The 21,727-nt window shown below is 38.6% G+C and overlaps 2 protein-coding genes across 12 annotated transcripts in view; one reads left to right on the top strand and one right to left on the bottom strand.

Annotated features, from left to right (window-relative positions):
- Positions 1–21,727, top strand: part of CC2D2A (coiled-coil and C2 domain containing 2A) — a 176,324-nt gene that overhangs the window by 136,810 nt on the left and 17,787 nt on the right. For 5 of the 10 annotated variants that reach the window (XM_047855025.1, XM_047855026.1, XM_047855022.1 and 2 more), the window contains 5 exons: positions 812–946; positions 10,259–10,381; positions 11,958–12,016; positions 13,725–13,902; positions 15,277–15,892. In XM_047855025.1, coding sequence (XP_047710981.1) covers positions 812–946; positions 10,259–10,381; positions 11,958–12,016; positions 13,725–13,902; positions 15,277–15,465 — 684 coding nt within the window. In that variant the 3' untranslated portion in view covers positions 15,466–15,892. Of the gene's footprint in view, positions 1–811; positions 947–10,258; positions 10,382–11,957; positions 13,169–13,724; positions 13,903–15,276; positions 15,893–21,727 lie in introns of those variants that run through there. The other 5 variants (XM_047855028.1, XM_047855027.1, XR_007151443.1 and 2 more) reach the window with 4 other exon arrangements.
- The window catches only part of FBXL5 (F-box and leucine rich repeat protein 5), a 46,845-nt gene continuing 45,862 nt past the window's right edge, over positions 20,745–21,727 (bottom strand). For both annotated transcript variants that reach the window (XM_047855030.1, XM_047855031.1), the window contains exon 11: positions 20,745–21,537. In XM_047855030.1, coding sequence (XP_047710986.1) covers positions 21,461–21,537 — 77 coding nt within the window. In that variant the 3' untranslated portion in view covers positions 20,745–21,460. The remainder of the gene's footprint in view (positions 21,538–21,727) is intronic.

Raw genomic sequence — 21,727 nt, 5'->3', positions numbered from 1 at the left:
GTATCGAAAAGAGGCCACAGGGCTCTAGGACTCCTCGGGAATTAAGTAGCACGAGTTGCCACTAGGCAGGTAGGATCACATCCGAAAAACGGATGCATTCTCCACCGTCATCTTCCAGAGAGCCTGGTAAAAGGAAGAGAACACTAGGCTAGGAAGTCACAAGACCCGAGTTCCAGGCTCTGCCTATTCCTCGTGAGCTGTGTGGCTCTAAGCGAGTCAGTTCACAACTCTGAGCTTTTAAGGAAACTAGGATAATTTTTACCCTGCCTTCCCCAGAAGGCTGTTGTGAGCAGCAAAGCAAATCCATACAGGAGCGGTAAATGAATAAATGTTCGCTATGAGAATTAAAAAAAAAAAAAAAAATCCAGTAAGACTCAAGTATTCCGAGTAAAAAGTTAAAGTACTTCTTCAGACTCAACCCCCAAACCCACCCACCCCCTAGGTGTGTTCACTGTTAACAGTTTGGTATGTTTTTCAAAACATCTTCTATGCATTTACATAATTATAAAAGTGTATCAAGTACTAGTTAATGTAGTACTCAGGCATAATCGTTCGCCTTCTCAATACTTAATCAGTTATCCCTGTTTGGTCTATTACAAGGCAGTAGCAGATACGTGCATTTTGCAAAAAGGAACATTTGATTTTATTTCTTAAATCGAGTGCAACGTAGAACTTCAAACTAATTTCCACCATTAGCCATTAATTTTAGAAATTAGGGGTCCAACTAAAATAACGAATTGTGTGTGCAAACTAATCTTGACTTCAATTGCATAATTAGTTGGAAGTTGTTTTAATGACTATTTTCCTTCAGGGTCCAACTGCCTATGTTCTAACTCGGGAGCAAAGTCACTATTTAATATGGAATCCCTGCAGTGGACATTTTTATGGACAATTCGATACATTCTGTCCCTTAAAAAGTGTGGGCTGTTTAATAGGTCCCGATAATGTAAGTATTACCATTGGATGGCTTTTTAATTGACCTGATTTACTATTTTATGTATCAAAAAAATTTATATAATCATATACATATACCAGTTAAATGTAGTATCAAGCACAGTGGCAACAGTAATAACTTTTAGTTGAATTAGTCGCCTGATCAGCTGAGAAGGATGAGGGTAAGGAAAATATATAGAACTTAGATGCAGAGGACCTGAGTTTGTGTCCTGGCTCTGTCCTCAGTGTGTTTTGAGAGCTAAGTGAGGCAAATCTATCACCTGGGAAAACTGGGTCCCTCCCTTCCATCCTTCTTCCTTTTTCTTCCCCTGCCCCTTTCCTCCTTCCCTTCCCCTTTTAAAGACAGATTCCCAGGACCACCAGGTGATTCTGGTTACACCCAGTTTTGGAGGCACACTTAATTACGAAGGGTACTGTAGAAGACTGGTTAAAAACAGGAGTTACGAGGTCCGAGTACCGGAGTTTAAACTTCAGTGTCATCACTTACTAGCTGTGTGAGCTTGGGAAAATTTCTTATGTCATACAGCCTCAGCTCCTTCACTGGAGGTAACAATGGTAGCAATTATGTTGTAGAGTGTTGTAAGCTGCAGAGGAGATGATCAATGCAAAGCAGCTAACAAACAGGGACAACTCTTTACTAGCTGCTGTCATTTTTTTTATCATCATTCTCTACCTTAGTGGTCTCTGAACTTTAGGCATCTGTCAGAAAAATCATTTGAGCATGCATCCCCAATGTGTATTTTGTACTGAAGTACCATTAACATAGTGTTATATTAGCTTCCGGTGTACGATGATTCAATAATTTTATAGATTACTCAGTACTCGCCTTAAGAAATGTGCTCTTGATCGCCTTTATCTATTTCACCCATTCCCCCAACCCACCTCCCTCCAGCAACCACCAGTTAGTTCTCTGTGTTTAAGAGTCTGGGTTTTTTTGTTTTGTTTTGGTTTGTCTTTTTGACTTACCTTAAATTCCACATACGCTTAAAGTCGTATGTTATTTTTCTCTGTTTGACTTATCTCACTTAGCATTATACCCTCTAGGTCCATCCAATTATCACAAATGACAAGATCTCATTCTTTTCTATGGCTCAGTAATATTCCATTGTATATATATGTACCATATCTTCTTTATCCATTCAGTCTATCAGTGGACACTTGGGTTCTTTCCTTATCTTGGCTATTGTAAATAGTGCTACAATAAATAAAAGAGGTGAATATATCTTTTCAAATTGTTTTCGTTTTCTTTGGGGAAATACCCAGTACCGGAATTACCGGATCATACGGTAATTCCTTTTTCTCCACATCCTTGTCAACACTTGGTTCTTTCTTGTCTTTTTTATTTAGTCATTCTGACAGGGGTAAGGTGATATCCGTGTTTCGTTTTTTTTTTTTTTTTAATGTTCAAATAGCGTTTCATGAAACACAAATGTACTATATTTATAGAAGGTATTTTTTACTTTAGAAACATTTTTATTATTTCAAGTATTTATTTAGTTAACATACAGTGTGATATTAGTTTCTTGCGTACAATATAGTGATTCAACACTTCCATACATCACCTTGTGTTCATCACAAGTGCACTCCTTAATGCCTATCACCTATTTCACCCATCCCCCACCTACCTACCCTCTGGTAGTCATCAGTTTGTTCTCTACAATTAAAGAATTTGTCTCTCGATTTGTCTCTTATTTTTTTCCCTTTGCTTGTTTTGTTTATTAAACTCCACATATGAGTGAAACCATGTGGTATTTGTCTTTCTCTGACCATATATACTCTCTAGCTCCACTCATGTCATAGCAAATGGCAAGGTTTATGGCTGAGTAATATTCTATTGTACATATATACTTCTTTATCCATTCATCTATCGATGGACACTTGGGTTGCTTCCATAATTTGGCTATTGTAAATAATGCTATAATAAACTTAGGGGTACATATATCTTTTTGAATTAGTGTTTTCATATTCTTTGGGTTAATACCCTATAGTGGAATTACTGGATATGGCAATTCTTTTTAATTTCTTGAGAAGTCTCCATACAGTCATACAGTGGTTGCACCACTTTGCCTTCCCACCAAGAGTGCACAAGGATTCCTTTTGCTCCACACCTTTGTCAACACTTCTTAGATTTTTGATTTGAGTCATTCTGACAGGTGTGAGGTGCTATCTCATCGTGGTTTTGATTTGCATTTCCCTGATGACTAGTGATACTGGAAGTCTTTCCAAATGTTTGTTGGCCATCTATCTGTATGTCTTCTTTGGAAAAATGTTCATGTCTTCTGTCCATTTTTTAATTGGATTACTTGGGGTTTTGTTTTGTTTTCTGGTGTTGAGTCATGTAAGTTCTTTATGTATTTTGGATACTTACCCTTTATCAGATATGTCATTTGCAAATATCTTCTCTCATTCTATAGGTTGTCCTTTAGTTTTGTTGTTTCTTATGCTGCACAGGTTTTTTTTTGTTTTTTTTTTTTATGTAGTCTCAGTATTTTATTTTTGCCTTTGTTTCCCTTCTCTCGGGAGACATATCTAGAAAAATGTGGCTACAGCCAATATCAGAGAAATACTACTGGTTCTCTTCTCTAGGATTCTTGTGGTTTCAGGTCTCATATTTAGACCTGTAACCTATTTTGAGTTTTTTTTTTTTTTTTTCTGTGTGTGTGGTGTAAGAAAGTGGGCCAGTTCATTCTTTTGCATGTCTTCCCAACACCATTTGTTTTTCCTCTTGCATATTCTTGCCTCCTTTTAGAAGATTGACTATATAAGCATGGGTTTATTTCTGGACTCTCTATTCTATTGATCTGTGTGTCCATTTTTGTGCCAATACCATACTGCTTTACTACAACTTTGTAGTATTTCTTGATATCTGGGATTGTGATACCTCCAGTTTTGTTCTTCTTTTTCAAGATTGCTTTGTCTATTCGGGGTCTTTTGTGGTCCCATACAAATTTGGGATTTGTTCTAGTTCTATGAAAAATGCTTCGGTATTTTGATAGGGATTGCATTAAATCTGTAGATTGCTTTGGCTAGTATGAACATTTTAACAATATTTGTTCTTCCCTCTATGGCGAGGGAATATTTTTCCATTTGTTTGTGTCAATTTCTTTTGTCAATGTTTAATAGTTTTCAGAGTACAGGTCTTTCACCTCCTTAGTGAAGTTTATTCCTACATATTTTATTATTCTTAGCACAATTGTAAATAGGATTATTAATTTCTTTCTGCTATTTCATTATTAGTGTATAGAACTGTAACAGATTTCTTTATATTAATTTTCTATTCTGCAACTTTACTGAATTCATTTATCAGTTCTAGGAGTTTTTGGTAGAATCTTTAGGGTTTTCTTTATATAGTATTATGTCATCTGCAAATAGTGAAAGTTTTATTTCTTCCTTACCAATTTGGATGCCTTTTCTTTTTGTCTGATCGCTATGGCTAGGATTTCCAGTACTATGTTGAATAAAAGTGGTGAAAGTGAACATCTTTGCCTTATTCCTGATGTTAGAAGAAAAGCTCTCAGTTTTTTCACCATTGAGTTATCATGTGGGTTGTGGGTTTTTCATATATGACCTTTATTATGTTGAGGCATGTTCCCTCTAAATCTTTGTTGAGTTTTTATCATGAATGGATGTTGTACTTTGCCAAATGCTTTTTTGTTCATCTATTGAGATGATCATATGGTTTTTATCCTTTTTCTTGTTAATATGATTTATTATGTTGATTAATTTGTGAATATTGAGCCACCCTTGAATCCTTAGAATAAATCCCACCTGATCGTGGTGAATGACTTTTTAAATGTATTTTTTATTTGGTTTGAGGATATTTTGTTGAGGATTTTTTGCATCTATGTTCATCAGAGATACTGGCCTGTAGTTTTCTCTTTTTGTGGTGTCTTTGTCTGATTTTGGTGTCAGGGTAATGCTGGCCTTGTAGGATGAATTTGGAAGCTTTCTTTCCTCTTCTATTTTTTGGAATAGTTTGAAAAGAGTAGGTATTAACTCTTCTTTAAATGTTTGGTAGAATTCACCTGTGGAGCCATCTGGTCCTAAACTTTTGTTAATTTTTTGACTACTAATTCCATTCCATTGCTAGTAATTGGTATGTTCAAATTTTGTATTTCTTCCTGATTTAGTTTTAAGTTACATATTTCTAGAAATTTATCCATTTCTTCTAAGTTGTCCAGTTTGTTGGTATATAATTTTTCATAATATTCTCTTAAAATAATTTCTATGGTCAGTTCTTTCTCTTCCTTCATTTCTGATTTTGAGTCTTTTTTTTCCCCCCCCTTGATGGGTCTGGCTAAAGGTTTATCAATTGTTTGTTTACCTTTTCAAAGAACCACCTCCTGGTTTTTTCTTTTTTTTTTTTTATCTTTTTCATTTATTTCTGCTCTGATCTTTATTATTTCCTTCCTTCTACTGGCTTTGGACTTTTTTGTTCTTCTCTTTCTAGCTTCTTTAGAAGCTAGCATAAAAATAACATACCATGGGGAAGCATGCTCAAATGATTTTTTCTGACAGATGCGTGAAGACTGAAAGGAAGGGATGGAAAAACATTTACCACACAAATGGAAATTAAAAGAAAGCTGGGGTAGTAGTATTTATATAGGACAAAATAGACTTTAAAGACTATAACAAGAGACAAAGAATGCTATATAATAATAAAGGGAATAGTCTAAGAAGAGGATATAACAGTTGTAAATATCTATGCAACCAAGATAGGTGCACCTTAACACATAAAGCAACTATTAACAGACATATGGGGAAAAAAATTGACAGTAATACAATAATGGTAGGGGACTTTAACACCCCACTTATATCAATGGATAGATTATCCAGGCAGAAAATCAGCAAGGAAACAGTGGCTTTGAATGACACGTTAAACCAGATGGACCTAACATATATACAGAGCATTCCATCCAAAAACAACAGGATACACATTCTTTTTAGGTACACATGGAACTTTCTCCAGGATAGATGTGTTAGGCCACAAAACAAGTCTTAATGAATTCAAAAAGACTGAGATCATATGATGCATCTTTTCTGACCACAGTGGTTATGCAATTAGAAATCAATCACAAGAAAAAAAAATCTGGAGAAAACACAAATACATAGAGGCTAAATAAAATGTTACTAAACAAAGAATGGTTGAACCATGACATCAAAGAAGAAATTAAAGGGGCACCTGGGTGGCTCAGTTGGTTAAGTGTCCGACTTCAGCTCAGGTCATGATCTCGCAGTTCATGAGTTCAAGCCCCATGATGGGCTCTGAGCCCATCATGTCAGCTGTGCTGACAGCTCAGAGCCTGGAACCTGCTTCAGAATCTGACTCCCTCTCTCTTTGCCCCTCCCCCACTCATGCTCTGTCTCAAAAAATAAATACACACTAAAAATATTTTTTTAAAGGAAATTAAAAAATACATGGAGACATATGAAAATGACAAACAAAATCTTTGGGATGCAATAAGAGCTATTCTAAGAGGCAAGTTTATAGCAATACAGGCCTACCTCAAGAAACAAGAAGCTCCATTACATTCACAGTACTATGATTTTTACAAATTGAGGGTTTGTGGCAACTCTCTGCCAGGCAAGTCAGTCAGTGCCATTTTCCAACAGCATTTGCTCGCTTTGTGTCTCTGTATCATGTTTTGGTAATTCTTGCAATATTTCAAACTTTTTCATTATTATTATATTTGTTATGATGATCTGTGATCAATGATTATAATTTGCTGAAAGCCTAGATGATGGTTAGCATTTTTTAGCAATATTTTTAATTAAGATATATACATTGTTTCTTTAGGCATGATGCTATTGCACACTTAATAGACTACAGTATAGTGTAAACATAACACGCATATGCACTGGGAAACGAAAATACTCATTTGACTTGCTTTATTGTGATATTTACTTTATCACAGTGGTCTGGAGCCAGACCCACAATATCTCAGAGGTGTGCTTGTACCATTGCGCCTCTTTCCTTTGCTTCCAAAATGATTCAATTACTAATTATATCCCCTGCTTCTACATTCTCAGTACATTCAGACTTTAACCCTTTTAATAATCTAGCTCCTCTTCCCCTGACTCTGAGAAGCACCATTGTTTTGCTAATGGATAAATAAATCCAATGGTTTATTCTCATTCCTCATTCTCCTCTCCTTTTCTATGGCACATGACATGACTAATACCCTTTTCATGAAAAGAACACTTCCCCCTCCTTGGTTTACAGATAAAGGACTGTTTGGTTTTCATTTTCTCTGCAAGTTTCTTAGTCTTCTTTCACTGGCTCTTCTTACCCCTTAAAAGTAGATGTTCCTGAAGATTCTATACTTAGATTTCTTACAGTACCATACCTATCATTATTAATTGCAGCTCTATCTAGGTTACCCTGGCAGAGAAGTTATAATCCTGTCACTAGCCCCAAAATCTTTGGATCCTGAATTTTCAACTGACTTCCAGACTCCTAACTGCTTTATCAAAATCTCAAACTTGGCACACACACCCAAAACTCCAATCTTTTCCCCCTTGTCTCCAAAACCAGCTCCTCCTCCTGGCTTCCCATTTCTATGGATGTCAATTACCCAGATTCACACTGCAGAATGGTCCTTGATTTTCTCTCTCCCTTACTTCCTCCTCTTTCAATCCTATTAACAGATACCAAGTCATATAGGTTCTACCTGTTCTGTTTCCCAGGCCATGCCATTATTGCTTCACCCTGCATTACTATAAATAAATAATCTCTCCAATTCAATCCATTATTTGGTACACTGATACCTGATTAAGTTTCTGAACATTCAGCTTCATCATTCTATGGCTTAAAAAGTACTTATCGGAAGTACCTCACTACATACAGATTTAAGAATAAAATTTTCTCCTTGTATCTCAAAGTCCTATATAATCTGACTTCAACTTTTCCAACACTATTTCCCACTACTCTTCTGCACATTCCCTACTCAACAGCCAAACTGTAATTCTTAAAGACCCTGCCTTCTTAAAACAATTTCTTGAATTCCAAGTATCAAAGCCTCCTACATCACAGACTGCCACTTCTATCCTTTCCTGTTTTTTTTTTTAATTTCTCCAAATTTGAAAAAGCAGAAGCTCAAAGCAAGTTCGTCAAACATCTTTGCTATCTATACTTTCTCCCTAGGAACATATATATGCTAATGATCTCTAAATGTATCTCTAGCTCACCTAGCTCCCAGAACTTCAGACTGAAATATCCAACTGTCTCTTCAACATCTTCATATAGATGTCAGGTATCTCAAACTTGATGTGCCCAAACTTGAACTCCAATTTCCTTTTGCAGTCTGACTTCAATAAACAGCAATTCCTTCGGTGCAGTTACTTAGGCCAAAATCCTTGGAGTCACCTTTGGTTCCTCTTTCTCCCACAGCCAATTCATTAGCAAATCCTATTGGCTTCATAGTATATCCAGAGTCTGACCATAGCTCACCAATTTCACTGCTCTATTTTGGTCCACACTACTGTAGCTCTTACCTGGATTATTCGAAATAGCTTCCTAATGGGAAACTTCACTACTTGCCCTTATCCCCTTCAGTATAGTCTCAAAGCAACAGAGAATATTAGTGTTAGAATGGAAGGCAGACTATGTCACCCCTCTGCTTAAAATACTCCAATGGCTTCCTTGCTCACTCTAAAAGCAAATACCGAAACCTTTAAACTAATCCACAAGGCTTCCTAAGACTTGACTGGCATCCCATCCCACCAGCTTCCATCCTCCACAGATCTCATCTCTTACTTGCTCTAGCTTGCTCACTCTTCCAAAGCTATCATTTTCCTTGCTGTTCCTCAACACATCAAGCAGGTTTTGCATTTGCTATTTCCTCTGCATAGATGACCTTCCCCCTTGCTAGATATCATCATAATATTGTCCCTCAATTCTTGCATTTCTGATCACATGTCATCTTTCCAGTGAGAATTTCCCTGCCCACCCTGAAACTCCACATCTCTTCCCGTGTCGTTTTCTCCACAGCCCTTGCACGGTTAGCTCTTGCCACAGTAAAAATAGTAAAAGCCCACCCCCAAACTAAATGGCTTCAGCTAGCTATTCTCATGAATCTGTGGGTCAGCTGGGACAGCTATGCTTCATGTGTGTTTATTCTGGGACTTGGCAGTGACAATGACAGAAGCACAAAAAGGCAAGCAGGAACACACGGAACCCCTTAAGCTTAGATTCAGAAGTTACACAAGGGCACTTCTGTCCCATTCGGCTGGCCAAAAGTCAAGGAGCAGGAACATCTCAACAACCCTTTCAGTGGGAGGAGATGCAGACAAAGTAACATGGCAAAGAGTGTGAGTATAGGACGGGATGAAGAACTGAGGTCAATGAAACAAGCTGCTACATCATGTAACATCATCTGATAATTCCATATGTTTATTTACTTGTTCACACTATGTTCTCACTAGCTACTGCAAAAGGGTAGAAACTCCGATTCATTCACTACTTTGTTCCGAGTGACTGAAACTGAGCCTACACATGTAAGATACTTGATAAATGTGCTGAATGGACAAATTTACCACTCATGCAGTCATTCAACATGCCTACTATATACCAGAAGCTATGCTATATGCTAAAGATAGTGAATAAAGCACATGGCAACTGTCCTTAAGACAACAAGGTAATATCTAGTGAGGAGGCAGGTGTAGGCAATTATTAACAATGATACACACTAATAATAAAAAATTAGCAAACAATTATTGAGCACCTATGTAACAGGTATTGTTCTAACAGGTATAGATAAATTAACTAATTTAATCTCCTCAACAATTTTATGAGGTGGGTACTATTACCCAGTTTTATAAAGGAGGAAAGAGAGGTACACAGAACTTAAATAAATCATCCAAGGTCGCACAGTTAGTAAATGTTGGGGCCAGAATTCAAATACAAATGGCCTGGTTCAGAACCAATATGCTGCATGCCTCAACAAGACAGGTGCTAGTCAGAGATGCTGTGGAAGCAAAGAGGTACACACCTAACTCAATTAGGAGGCTAGAAAAGCCAGCCTCTCCTAAAAAGTTTAAATTTTCTTATCAGGAACTATCTTATTTTATCAACCTACAATCAACGTAAGGTGCACCTCAAGTTCAGATATAAGAAAATGTGAAAAAATGGCCAATGACAATTTTATGTCTGATTATAAAATGCACGCTGGTTTTACAAATCAAAATGTGCAAAAAATGTGTGTGTTCTCTTGCTGTCAGCTTCCTCTTTACACATGCGCACACACACTCACACACATATGTATTTCTGCTGCCATATATGCTAAGTTAGTCTTGTCTTTTTTAGATTTGGTTTAATATTCAACGACATGACTCACCACTACGGATAAATTTTGATGTCACCAAGCCCAAGCTATGGAAGTCTTTCTTTTCAAGAAGTCTTCTATATCCTGGCCTTTCCAGTGTTCAGGTATAATTCTTCTATTAACAATGTAGACTAAGAAAAGTGGGGGATTTTAAATCATTGTACTGGGTAGCCAGGTATTTTTTGACGTTTAGTTCTATTTCTAGATATTCAGTTAAAAATAATGTTTCTCACACTTATTTGAGCCCACTCACAATAAGAAATTACCACCACTATCGTGAACCAGTATATACAAATGTGGAAAAACAAATTTTGATATAATGAGCCTCAGGCCATTAAAGTACCACAAAATATATTCTACTTAATTTTTTAAATGCTGGACTCATTTCACTAAATTAATCATCAGATTTCATGACTGCTATTAAAACATGAAGTCATACCACAGGGCATGAGCCACTAGAGGCTCGTAAAGTTAATTTAGAGGGTCCTGGCTGTAGTAAGATTGTTACGTAGTAAGCATGAAAATTGTTTACTAATACTTTTGTTAGCTACATGTTTATATGTGTGTGTGTATACTGAGTGTGCAGTATAAAATCTTTTTACTGTGATCCAGACCTTTCCAAAAAGTTTAAAAAACAGTGCTCTAGAGAAATTCTTCCATGTGTACAAGGTGACATATACAAGACTGTTTTCATAGAAAGATTCTAGCCTAAAAACTGGAGTTAGATGAGATAAAATACATATAGTACATAATGGAATCTTTTTTTTTTTAATTTTTTAACGTTTATTTATTTTTGGGACAGAGAGAGACAGAGCATGAACGGGGGAGGGGCAGACAGAGAGGGAGACACAGAACCGGAAGCAGGCTCCAGGCTCCGAGCCATCCGCCCAGAGCCTGACGCGGGGCTCGAACTCACGGACCGCGAGATCGTGACCTGAGCTGAAGTCGGACGCTTAACCGACTGAGCCACCCAGGCGCCCCCATAATGGAATCTTTTATAGTAGTTACACGAATGAATCAATGTCAATAAATCTTATTAGCACTCTAAAAATATGCATGTTATTATCTCTAAAGGTAATGTTAAGGGAGGAAAGGCAAGCTGCATATTCACAGTATAAAACTATTGCATAAATAGACTTGTCCAGTCACTATGTTGTACACCTAAAACTCATGAACATTGTGTGTCAACTATACTTTAAAAAAAAAAAAAACTATTACATAAAGTTTAGAAAATACCCAAACGAAAACAACACATTGTTTAGGGATACATAGATCTGTGATAAAATCATAAATACATTTTATTAACTTGCCTGTTTCTACCAGGTGTGATGTAAACACCAGGAGAGCAGGGATTTTTATTCATGGCTATATACCCATCACCTGAAAAAAATGCCTGGCTCACAGTAGTTGTATGTTGAACCAAAGTGCTAAAAAACAAATTCAGGTCCTGGTTACCTCTGTGATGAGAAAGGAGATGAAAATGAGAAAGAACCAAACCGCCATAATTTATTTGTGATATTGTACTTCAGGTGGGTCATGGGTACATTGGCATCCATTATAATGTATCTGAAAGTCTGAGATTTTGTAACTTTTTAAAAAAGATTTAGAAAAGGATGTATAGCCATTCAAATTCAAGTTAAGTGTTTTTCTGGAATTTCTGAACTATTTCCTCTTTTATAGCCAGAAGAACTAATTTACCAGCGCACAGACAAAGCGGCCGCAGCTGAGCTACAAGACAGGTCATACAATACCCATAAATCCACATGCAATCTGTCACTAGGAGTGCAATCCCAAACTAAACAATTCTCAGCCTGGATCCATAATCTGAGCAGTTAAACTTCAGTTCATGTTTATAGACAGATACCAAATACAGATGTGATCTCTAAATGCCACAGCCCAAAGGGCAGATGGAACAAACAGAAGTGAGCTCCAGCAATGACAGGTAGTTTTCCGAAACTTTACCTCAGATTAGAGTTCAGCATCATGTTGTTATGGTTGCTGTTCAGACATGTCATAATCCTCAACTTAAAATATGCCTCTTTTGTCCAATAGTGGCTTACTGAACTGCAGCTAGTTTATAAACCGAACACATGGGGAAGTCTGGTCTCTATGAGATTTAATGATATTAACTCCCCATAATCCTCATAACCCTGTAAAACAAAACTTACTCTTCCAGTTTTGCAAATGTGGAAACCGAGGTTCAGAGAGGTCAGCATACTTGTTAAGTGTTAGAGGGGGCTTCTGTGCCCAGCCAGGTCTTTCTGATTTCAAAGCCTGTGTGCTCTTTCTACTGTATCAAGCTGTGTAAAGAGCAGCATGTCAAACACACAAGAATAACTGTGACCCTTTTTAAGTTATTACGACTAGAAGACACCAATTTATTCTCAATTTCAAATCTATATAAAGCCTTACTGGAGACCCCCACCTAGAGCAACTAACTCCCCCCAAAAGTCTTTTTTGTTTCTTCTGATGGTTTCAGGATACTGTATTAATTAGACCCACATCATTTATTCTTCCAATACTGATGAAGTGTGTGGCAATTCACCCATACTCTCTTGCTCGGGCCATCTTGAAACCCAGAATGAAAATATGTAGAATGTGCCAAACAAGAAGTGGATCCTACAGCTACTGAGCAGTGGGGAGCTGGCTGGTCCCCTAAATCTGTGTTTGGTTAGGGATACACAGGAGGCTTTAGAATTGACAGGGTTTTGACTCAAACCCCAGCTCCCTTGCCATTGTCAACTCACTTATCCTACTTCAAACTGTCCCCAGGTAAGTAAAATCCACCCATAGAGTCACTGTTAGGATTCATGTTTATTAACTTTTGAGAGAGAGACAGAGCATAAGTGGGACAGGGGCAGAGAGAGAGGGAGACACAGAATCCCAAGCAGGTACCAGGCTCCAGCTGTCAGCACAGAGCCCGATGTGGGTTTCGAACTCACGGATTGTGAAATCATGACCTGAACTGAAGTCAGATGCTTAACCAACTAAGCCACCAAGGTGCCCCCAAGTCACTGTTAGGATTAAATAAAAATTAAAAAAAAAAAAAAAAAAAAAGGCATTTTGCACAGTACCTGGTTAAAAAAAAAAAAAAGGCTCAATAAATGGTAGCTATTTTCCTTTATTCTGTGTTTGAAACTTAATTTTTGATATCCTGCTTTATAGCTAATATGACAGGTACTGGATCCATAGGATATAAAGCTTAGTGAGGATGGCTTTTCTGAAAACAGTTTCGAGGCAATCTAGGAAAACAATACTCATCAACAGAAATCACAGCACAGGGTAAAGAATCAACATGCGGCATTAACAGCCCTACAGAGAGTTAAGGCTTTCAACATAAATGTGCCTAGTGAATGACCATGTCACCTGAATCCCCACCACATACAAGCTGTACCTTTGCTGACAGAATCCAATCAGCAAAAGATGGAGCTTCTTTTTTATAAACAGGATTGAAAAAATACTCAAAGAGAAAATCATGGACTGGCGGCCACGGCATCTGACCAGGTGGAACAGGTACTGCACCTCCGCGCTACGACACTTCCTGCCTCTGTTAGAGAGAAGCCGAGGAGAGGACGTGGAAGACGACCACAGAGGAGAGCTGCTCAAGCAGCTGGGAGACTACCGGGTAAGTGCAATGGCTCTAAACTGAGCCTGTGGACTGCATTTCAAATTGGAAATTGCTTGGTAATGGATTTTTGGAATCAAAATGCTGACTCTGCTCTCCAAAGCACATAGATGTAGCAGCATAGGCTAAAGGATGTAATTAAAAGTTCACATCTCAGTAATTAAGCTATTATTAAACAGCAAAATGCCTCTAGACACTGAAAATGCTAAGAGAGTAATGCAATGAAAAATACCTTAAATAAAATGCATTCAAAAGTCTTGAATACAATTAAAATATCTGGCTATATCCTATTAGGCTCAACTGTGCATAAAGGTGAAACCAACCAGGGGCGCCTGGGTGGCTCAGTCGATTAAATGTCCGACTTCGGCTCAGGTCATGATCTCGCGATCCGTGAGTTCAAGCCCCGCATCGGGCTCTGTGCTGACAGCTCAGAGCCTGCAGCCTGCTTCGGATTCTGTGTCTCCCTCTCTGCCCCTCCCCCAAAATTAAATTTTGTGCTCTGTCTCTCTCAAAATTAAATTGAAAAACGTTTAAAAAAATTTAAAAAAAAGGAAAATTCTCATTAATACGTGTGCCCTCCTGCCTGTCAGCAGTGCTGTGTTCACATCCTACAGCCAGATAATAAAACCTAGAAAGCAGTCTCAAACTAAGACAGTAAGCCTTGTTGGCTGAACAGCATGACGTCAAGTTGGACATTTAATTCTATTCACGGACTACAACTAGGTTTTCAGCGAGGCTGTCTTCAAGGAACAAAACACGTAATTCAGTCTTGGGCAATGAAAAGAATTCATTGGCTTATTTAAGTCACAGTATCAGAGTGCACCAGTCTTCTTGAAGTCTTTCCACCCTGCCCTCCACCGCGCAGCGGTGTTGGGCTCGCTGTTTTCATGGTATCCAATAGCGGAACAGCTCCAGGGCAGGACTCATGTCTGCACGCACACTGTGCAGAGCAGGCGAGAGCATCTGTGTGCCATTATTCCTATCCAGTTTCCTGAGACTCACTTTGACAGATCAGTGTGGCCACAGGAAAAGAGTGTTGATTAGCTGAATCCAGGTCCCTGGAAACACATGGGTTACCACACAAACTCGGGGCTATCAGGCAGAGGGAAAGGAAGTGGAGGGTGGCTGGGTGCTAACAGCTGTCTTATACACCAATATACTAGCAACTAAACAAAAGAGCCATCTGGCCCCTCTCCATTTTCTGTATTGCTAATATATAGTTGAATAGAAGAGCAGAACTAAACAAGTGACTTTGGGATGCAGAAGAAGACAAGAGAATTAAGAATAGCGTATGTTTACATGAAGAAAAAATACAATGAAATCTTCAAGCTTCACTAATGACTACAAATCTTGGTTGTGTTTTTTTTCCTTCAGTTCTCTGGATTTCCCCTTCACATGCCCTATTCTGAACTGAAGCCTTTAATTGAAGCAGTATATAGCACTGGAGTACATAATATTGATGTTCCTAATGTTGAATTTGCTTTAGCTGTATATATCCACCCATACCCCAAAAATGTTTTGTCTGTTTGGATCTATGTTGCCTCTCTCATACGCAACAGGTAACTTTTTTCATCGTATACTTTTTATATCATGTAGAAACTATTTCATAGGACAATAATCTTACGTGATATTGATCACATCAGAAGGAAGAAATTATTTGTAAATAATGAAAATGATCATTTTCAAAATAAATGTTTTTATTTAGTAGTCTGTCTTGCCTTCTGCCACCCTGACCCTCAATTCAATTCAGGCTACCCACAGTTCCCCTCACACTAATAGGCTTCCTACCTATGCCACTGTGCTTACCTTCCACTTGGAAAGCCCTTCCTCTTTGCCTGTCCAGCAGAATACCATTACACTTTTAAGATCCAGCAAAACAACACAACTTTTCTGGGGGAAAGAGGAAAAGCTTTGCAATACGGAGTTTTTATGTTTAATGCCAACTACCTTAAGACCTTATCCTACAGAAATACTGAGCAAACATGCACAAGTACACAAATGTGCACACACGCACACACACACTCCTACTGAAGCAATATAGTATTTTAGGGGGGAAAAAAGAAATATACTTAAACATGCACCAAAAGTGAAGCCATTTAAGAAATTAAGACATGGCTATGGACCGAACATTTGTGATCCCACAAAATTCCTGTCTTGAAACCCAAATCCCTGGCACAAAAACAGACACATAGACCAATGGAATAGAATAGAAACCCCAGAACTAGACCCACAAACGTATGGCCAACTCATCTTTCACAAAGCAGGAAAGAACATCCAATGGAAAAAAGACAGCCTCTTTAACAAATGGTGCTGGGAGAACTGGACAGCAACATGCAGAAGGTTGAAACTAGACCACTTTCTCACACCATTCACAAAAATAAACTCAAAATGGATAAAGGACCTGAATGTGAGACAGGAAACCATCAAAACCTTAGAGGAGAAAGCAGGAAAAGACCTCTCTGACCTCAGCCGTAGCAATCTCTTACTCGACACATCCCCAAAGGCAAGGGAATTAAAAGCAAAAGTGAATTACTGGGACCTTATGAAGATAAAAAGCTTCTGCACAGCAAAGGAAACAACCAACAAAACTAAAAGGCAACCAACGGAATGGGAAAAGATATTCGCAAATGACATATCGGACAAAGGGCTAGTATCCAAAATCTATAAAGAGCTCACCAAACTCCACACCCGAAAAACAAATAACCCAGTGAAGAAATGGGCAGAAAACATGAATAGACACTTCTCTAAAGAAGACATCCGGATGGCCAACAGGCACATGAAAAGATGTTCAACGTCGCTCCTTATCAGGGAAATACAAATCAAAACCACACTCAGGTATCACCTCACGCCAGTCAGAGTGGCCAAAATGAACAAATCAGGAGACTATAGATGCTGGAGAGGATGTGGAGAAACAGGAACCCTCTTGCACTGTTGGTGGGAATGCAAATTGGTGCAGCCACTCTGGAAAGCAGTGTGGAGGTTCCTCAGAAAATTAAAAATAGACCTACCCTATGACCCAGCAATAGCACTGCTAGGAATTTATCCAAGGGATACAGGAGTACTGATGCATAGGGCCACTTGTACCCCAATGTTCATAGCAGCACTCTCAACAATAGCCAAATTATGGAAAGAGCCTAAATGTCCATCAACTGATGAATGGATAAAGAAATTGTGGTTTATATACACAATGGAATATTACGTGGCAATGAGAAAAAATGAAATATGGCCTTTTGTAGCAACGTGGATGGAACTGGAGAGTGTGATGCTAAGTGAAATAAGCCATACAGAGAAAGACAGATACCATATGGTTTCACTCTTATGTGGATCCTGAGAAACTTAACAGGAACCCATGGGGGAGGGGAAGGAAAAAAAAAAAAAAGAGGTTAGAATGGGAGAGAGCCAAAGCATAAGAGACTGTTAAAAACTGAGAACAAACTGAGGGTTGATGGGGGGTGGGAGGGAGGAGAGGGTGGGTGATGGGTATTGAGGAGGGCACCTTTTGGGATGAGCACTGGGTGTTGTATGGAAACCAATTTGTCAATAAATTTCATAAAAAAAAATTAAAAAAAAAGAAAAAAAAAAAAAAAAGAAACCCAAATCCCCTATGTAATGGTATTTGGAGATAGGTCCTCTGGGAGGTTATGAGAGTGGAGGCCCTGTGTTGGGATGAACACCATCATGAGAGAGGAGAGTCTGCTTCCTTTCTTTAGACCATGTGTGGATACAATGAGAAGAGGGTGGTCTGCACACCAGAAAAACAGCCCTTACCAGAAACCAGATCTGCCAGCACCTTAACTAACCCTGGACTTCCCAGCCTCCAAATATATGAGAAATAAATGTTTAAGCCACCCACCACTGTTATAACAACCCAAAGAGACTAAGACAGACACAGACACTACTACAGTAAGCCATTAAAAGGATTAAAGGTAGGGGTGCCTGGGGGGCTTAGTCTGTTAAGCATCAGACTTCGGCTCAAGTCACGATCTCCCGGTTCATGAGTTGAAGCTCTGCATCAGGCTCTCTGCTGTCAGCACAGAGCCCACTTCAGATCCTTGGTCTCCCTCTCTCTCTGCCCCGGCCCCGCTTGCACTCTCTCTCTCAAAAATAAACATTAAGGGGCAACGGGGTGGCTCAGTTGGTTGAGCATCTGACTTCAGCTATCTGACTCTGGCTCAGGTCAGGATCTCGCATTCTGGGAGTTCGAGCCCCATGTGGGGTCTGCGCTGACAGCTCAGAGCCTGGAGACTGCTTCGGGTTCTGTCTCCCTCTCTATCTCTCCCCAGCTTGTGCAGATGCGCTCTCTCTCTAAAACTAAATAAACTTTAAAAAATTTTTAACAAAAATTAAAAACATTTAAAAAAATTTTTAAAGGTATTAAATGTATGTGCTAACATGGAAAGATGCACACAAAACAGAAATACATAAAGCAGGATTTCTCAGCAGAAGCACTACTGACATTCTGGGCCAAGTAGTGTGTGGCTGCGGAGGGCTGACCTGTTCATCAGAGGATGTTTAGCAGCACCCCTGGCCCCTCCCCACTAGATGCCAGTTGCATCCCTTCTTGCCAACTCTGCCAAGATGTGACAACCAAACATGTTTCCAGATGTTGTGTAATGTCCTCTGTGGGATAAACTGCCTCCAGTTGAGAACCAGTGATTAGCTGGAATCACTTAAAAAATAAATAAATAAATAAAAATAAAGAGGGACCAATTAAGGAAAAACTTTCACCTTTTGCTTTACTCCCTTATGCCTTCCTCTATCAAATTATATCACTTATGTATTTACAGGCCCCTGATAACTCAACTATGAACTCTTAAGGGAGAGTTCAAAGACTGACCCCTAATGGTCATTACCAGGGTAATCCACGGACAAGTTAACCCCTCTCCTACTTATTTTCCCCATAAGATCAAAATGATCACATGACTTACTTCGTTGCACTGTTTAAACAAGTCAGTATATGTAAGTATAGGTACTTAGACCACCACCCAGCACTGACTGAGCACCTGATGTCAGGCACCCCAAGGCATTTTACATTAACTTGTATTTTATTCTAAGAATGAACAGTCCCAATAATTCGTGAAATCAATTACAAAACCCAAGGTAAATGTAAAACAAGTATATACAGTGTTTCGTCAAATACTAAATAAGTATCCCCTGAAGTTAATGTATAAAAATTAGATATAACTTATGCTGTCTATCTCCCCATGCAACTAAAGGAGAGGTAGAGTAGGAAAACAGTGAGTCTCCATATAACAGTGTGCTGACACACCGAAGTCCATTTAGTCCAAGACTGCCAAGGCCTATTTAATGGTTTGCTAATATCAAGAAGCACAGGACAAAGGGAGACACCTCAATTACCTGGTACCCCTGAGGAAATTAGCCGCTCAAATTAATTAACTGAAAAGGATAACATTTAAGTCAAGTTCTGAAACAATGAATCATGATTTTCTCCCATAAGTGTTATCAAAATTTCTCCTCCCCAAATAGTATACTGTTCTGTGGTTACATGGAGGATAAACTTTACTCATCACTCGATTACTCAGGGCCAGGAGTCCAGAGGAGTAATTTTACTTACGATTCATGTAAATACAGACAAGATGCAGTTGGGGTTGGATGGACTCACTCCAGAAGAATTCTCGTAGTTTGTTTTACTGAAATGGTCCCCGATGGGAACTGCTCAAATCAGGTTTATTAAACACTTAAGGAAATAAAAATACAGTAACTACAAGAGAATCAACCTTACAAAATAACACTTCAGATCCTGTTAAGCTCAGATTTCCTTTCAAGCTAAGGGAATCAAGAAGTCACTTCTTTGTGCTTAGGCCAGACTTCTAAAGGAGGTGACTAGGTGCCACGGAACCACCTAAGAGGTACAAGCTCAAACAAGATGGTCTGCTTACACAGCTGTCTTTTCCTACATGCAAGAAACATTTTGCAAGTGTCAGCTGTGACACAAGGAGAGAACCCTGACAAGATGGGAAACTTCGGAGTCATTATCATAGCCACGCCCCAAGAGGTGGGTCTCCCCTGCCATGTTTAATTCAAATGATAGTGAGACTTAAAAGAATGGGTGGATTTCTCATCAAATGATTCTTCCTTCATCTTTAGACTGCTGTCTAAAATAGTCTTCTCTTCACCTGAACTGAAATCTGTCTGCCGTAGTTTGTATCTTTCCTAGTCCTCCTGTCCTTCAATAAAACAAACAAAAGAACGCCTGGGACCACAAGTAACAAGACTGCAAGACTGCTTCCTCTTCCACAGATTTGCATGTATTTCCAACAGCAGATGGATGGCATGCTGCCGACTGTTCTTTTTTGGACACAACATTATACAGCACATTACAGAAAACTGATTCAGGGGCACCTGGGGAACTCAGTCAGTTAAGCGTCCAACCTCGGCTCAGGTCATGATCTCACAGTTCATTAGTTCAAGCCCCACATCGGGCTCTCTGCTGTCAGCACAGAGCTTGCTTGGGATCCTCTGTCCACCCCGCCCCCTCCTCTTTGCCCCTCCCCTGCTCATGCTTGCTCAAGCACTCTTTCTCTCTCTCTCAAAAATAAACATTTTTTAAAAAACTGATTCAATACGTGTTTTTCTGAATGATAGGTTCCCACTCCCACTGTCTTTTCACACAGCAATGGAGATAGGCATACACAAATTCTGGCTACTGCACAAATAATTTCAAAAAAGACCATTCAGCTCAACAAAATTAGGTATCTGTCTAAAACTGCCAGGATCATGACTTCATGGGAGCTCAAAACAAAATATTTAATCTTATTTTAGACTAATGTAAATGTGAATTGAGATTTCTAATAAAATCAAAACACCAAAAAATTATTTGGTAAAGTCCTCAAAGTAAATTTTATTGATACATTTCTTCAAAGGATTGTGGAATTTTTAAAAATCCCTTCCAAATTTGACAATTTAGGGACAGTGGTAGGAACCAGGAGTATCTGAAGAAAGCAAATACAAATACATTGGTACTTTGCTAGCTCACTGAGCTAACACCAAGAAGCCAATTTATTCTATTATCTTAAGGAACCTTATATATGGGTATGTTTGAATTGGCCCTCTGAGAATTGTTCAAATAAAGGAAACATGGGGAAAAAAAGACTGGTTTTCAAAATGTGCTATCTTTGAAAATAAAACTTCAGAAATGTATGTTTGAAAGGATCTGCAAAGCTTGGTACAGTGTTTATATATAAAGAGAACCAATAACCCCCATTGACTTTAAAACTCAAATTAATCTAAAAAATACTCCAAATGGCATGGCATTAGTGACATTCTTTTCAAAGCATTCCATTTAAAAGAAAACCAATAAAACTGTTCTCACCCTTATGAAAAGATCTAATCCCTTTCTAAAACAAAAATATGATTGCAAGAGAAACAACACTGTACAATTCACTGGTAAGTTAAGATTTCTGAGGCTGTAAGACATGGGGCCAAAACAAGTCACACTCAAAAAGGGATGGTTAACACAAGAAATGTGCTATAAGTAAAGTGCATGAAAGGAAGCCTGCTCAGCTAAATGAAGTAGACAAAGATCAGGAGTCAAGGGTCATTCGCCAGAGCGGCAGCAGGCTCGAAAACCACACTGCAAATTCTGGCATCCGCTGGCGGTATCAGCATGAGGACCTGTATAAAAACAGAAAAGTGTGAAAGGAGGAATTTCTTAGAGATCACGTGAAAGAGCTAAGACATCTGACTTTTTTTTACTAGCAATCCATGTATAACATAGAAATAAAATGTCCCAATGATTGTATAAAAAATTAGACACAAAAATAGCCAACAGCAGTTCTACTTTAACTGGTCCAAAATCTATAGG

This window comes from Prionailurus viverrinus, chromosome B1 (genome assembly GCF_022837055.1).
Source record: "Prionailurus viverrinus isolate Anna chromosome B1, UM_Priviv_1.0, whole genome shotgun sequence".
Classification (NCBI taxonomy): Eukaryota; Metazoa; Chordata; class Mammalia; order Carnivora; family Felidae; genus Prionailurus; species Prionailurus viverrinus.
The sequence above is the reverse complement of the archived record's forward strand: the minus strand, read 5'-3'. Positions and strand labels throughout refer to the sequence as shown.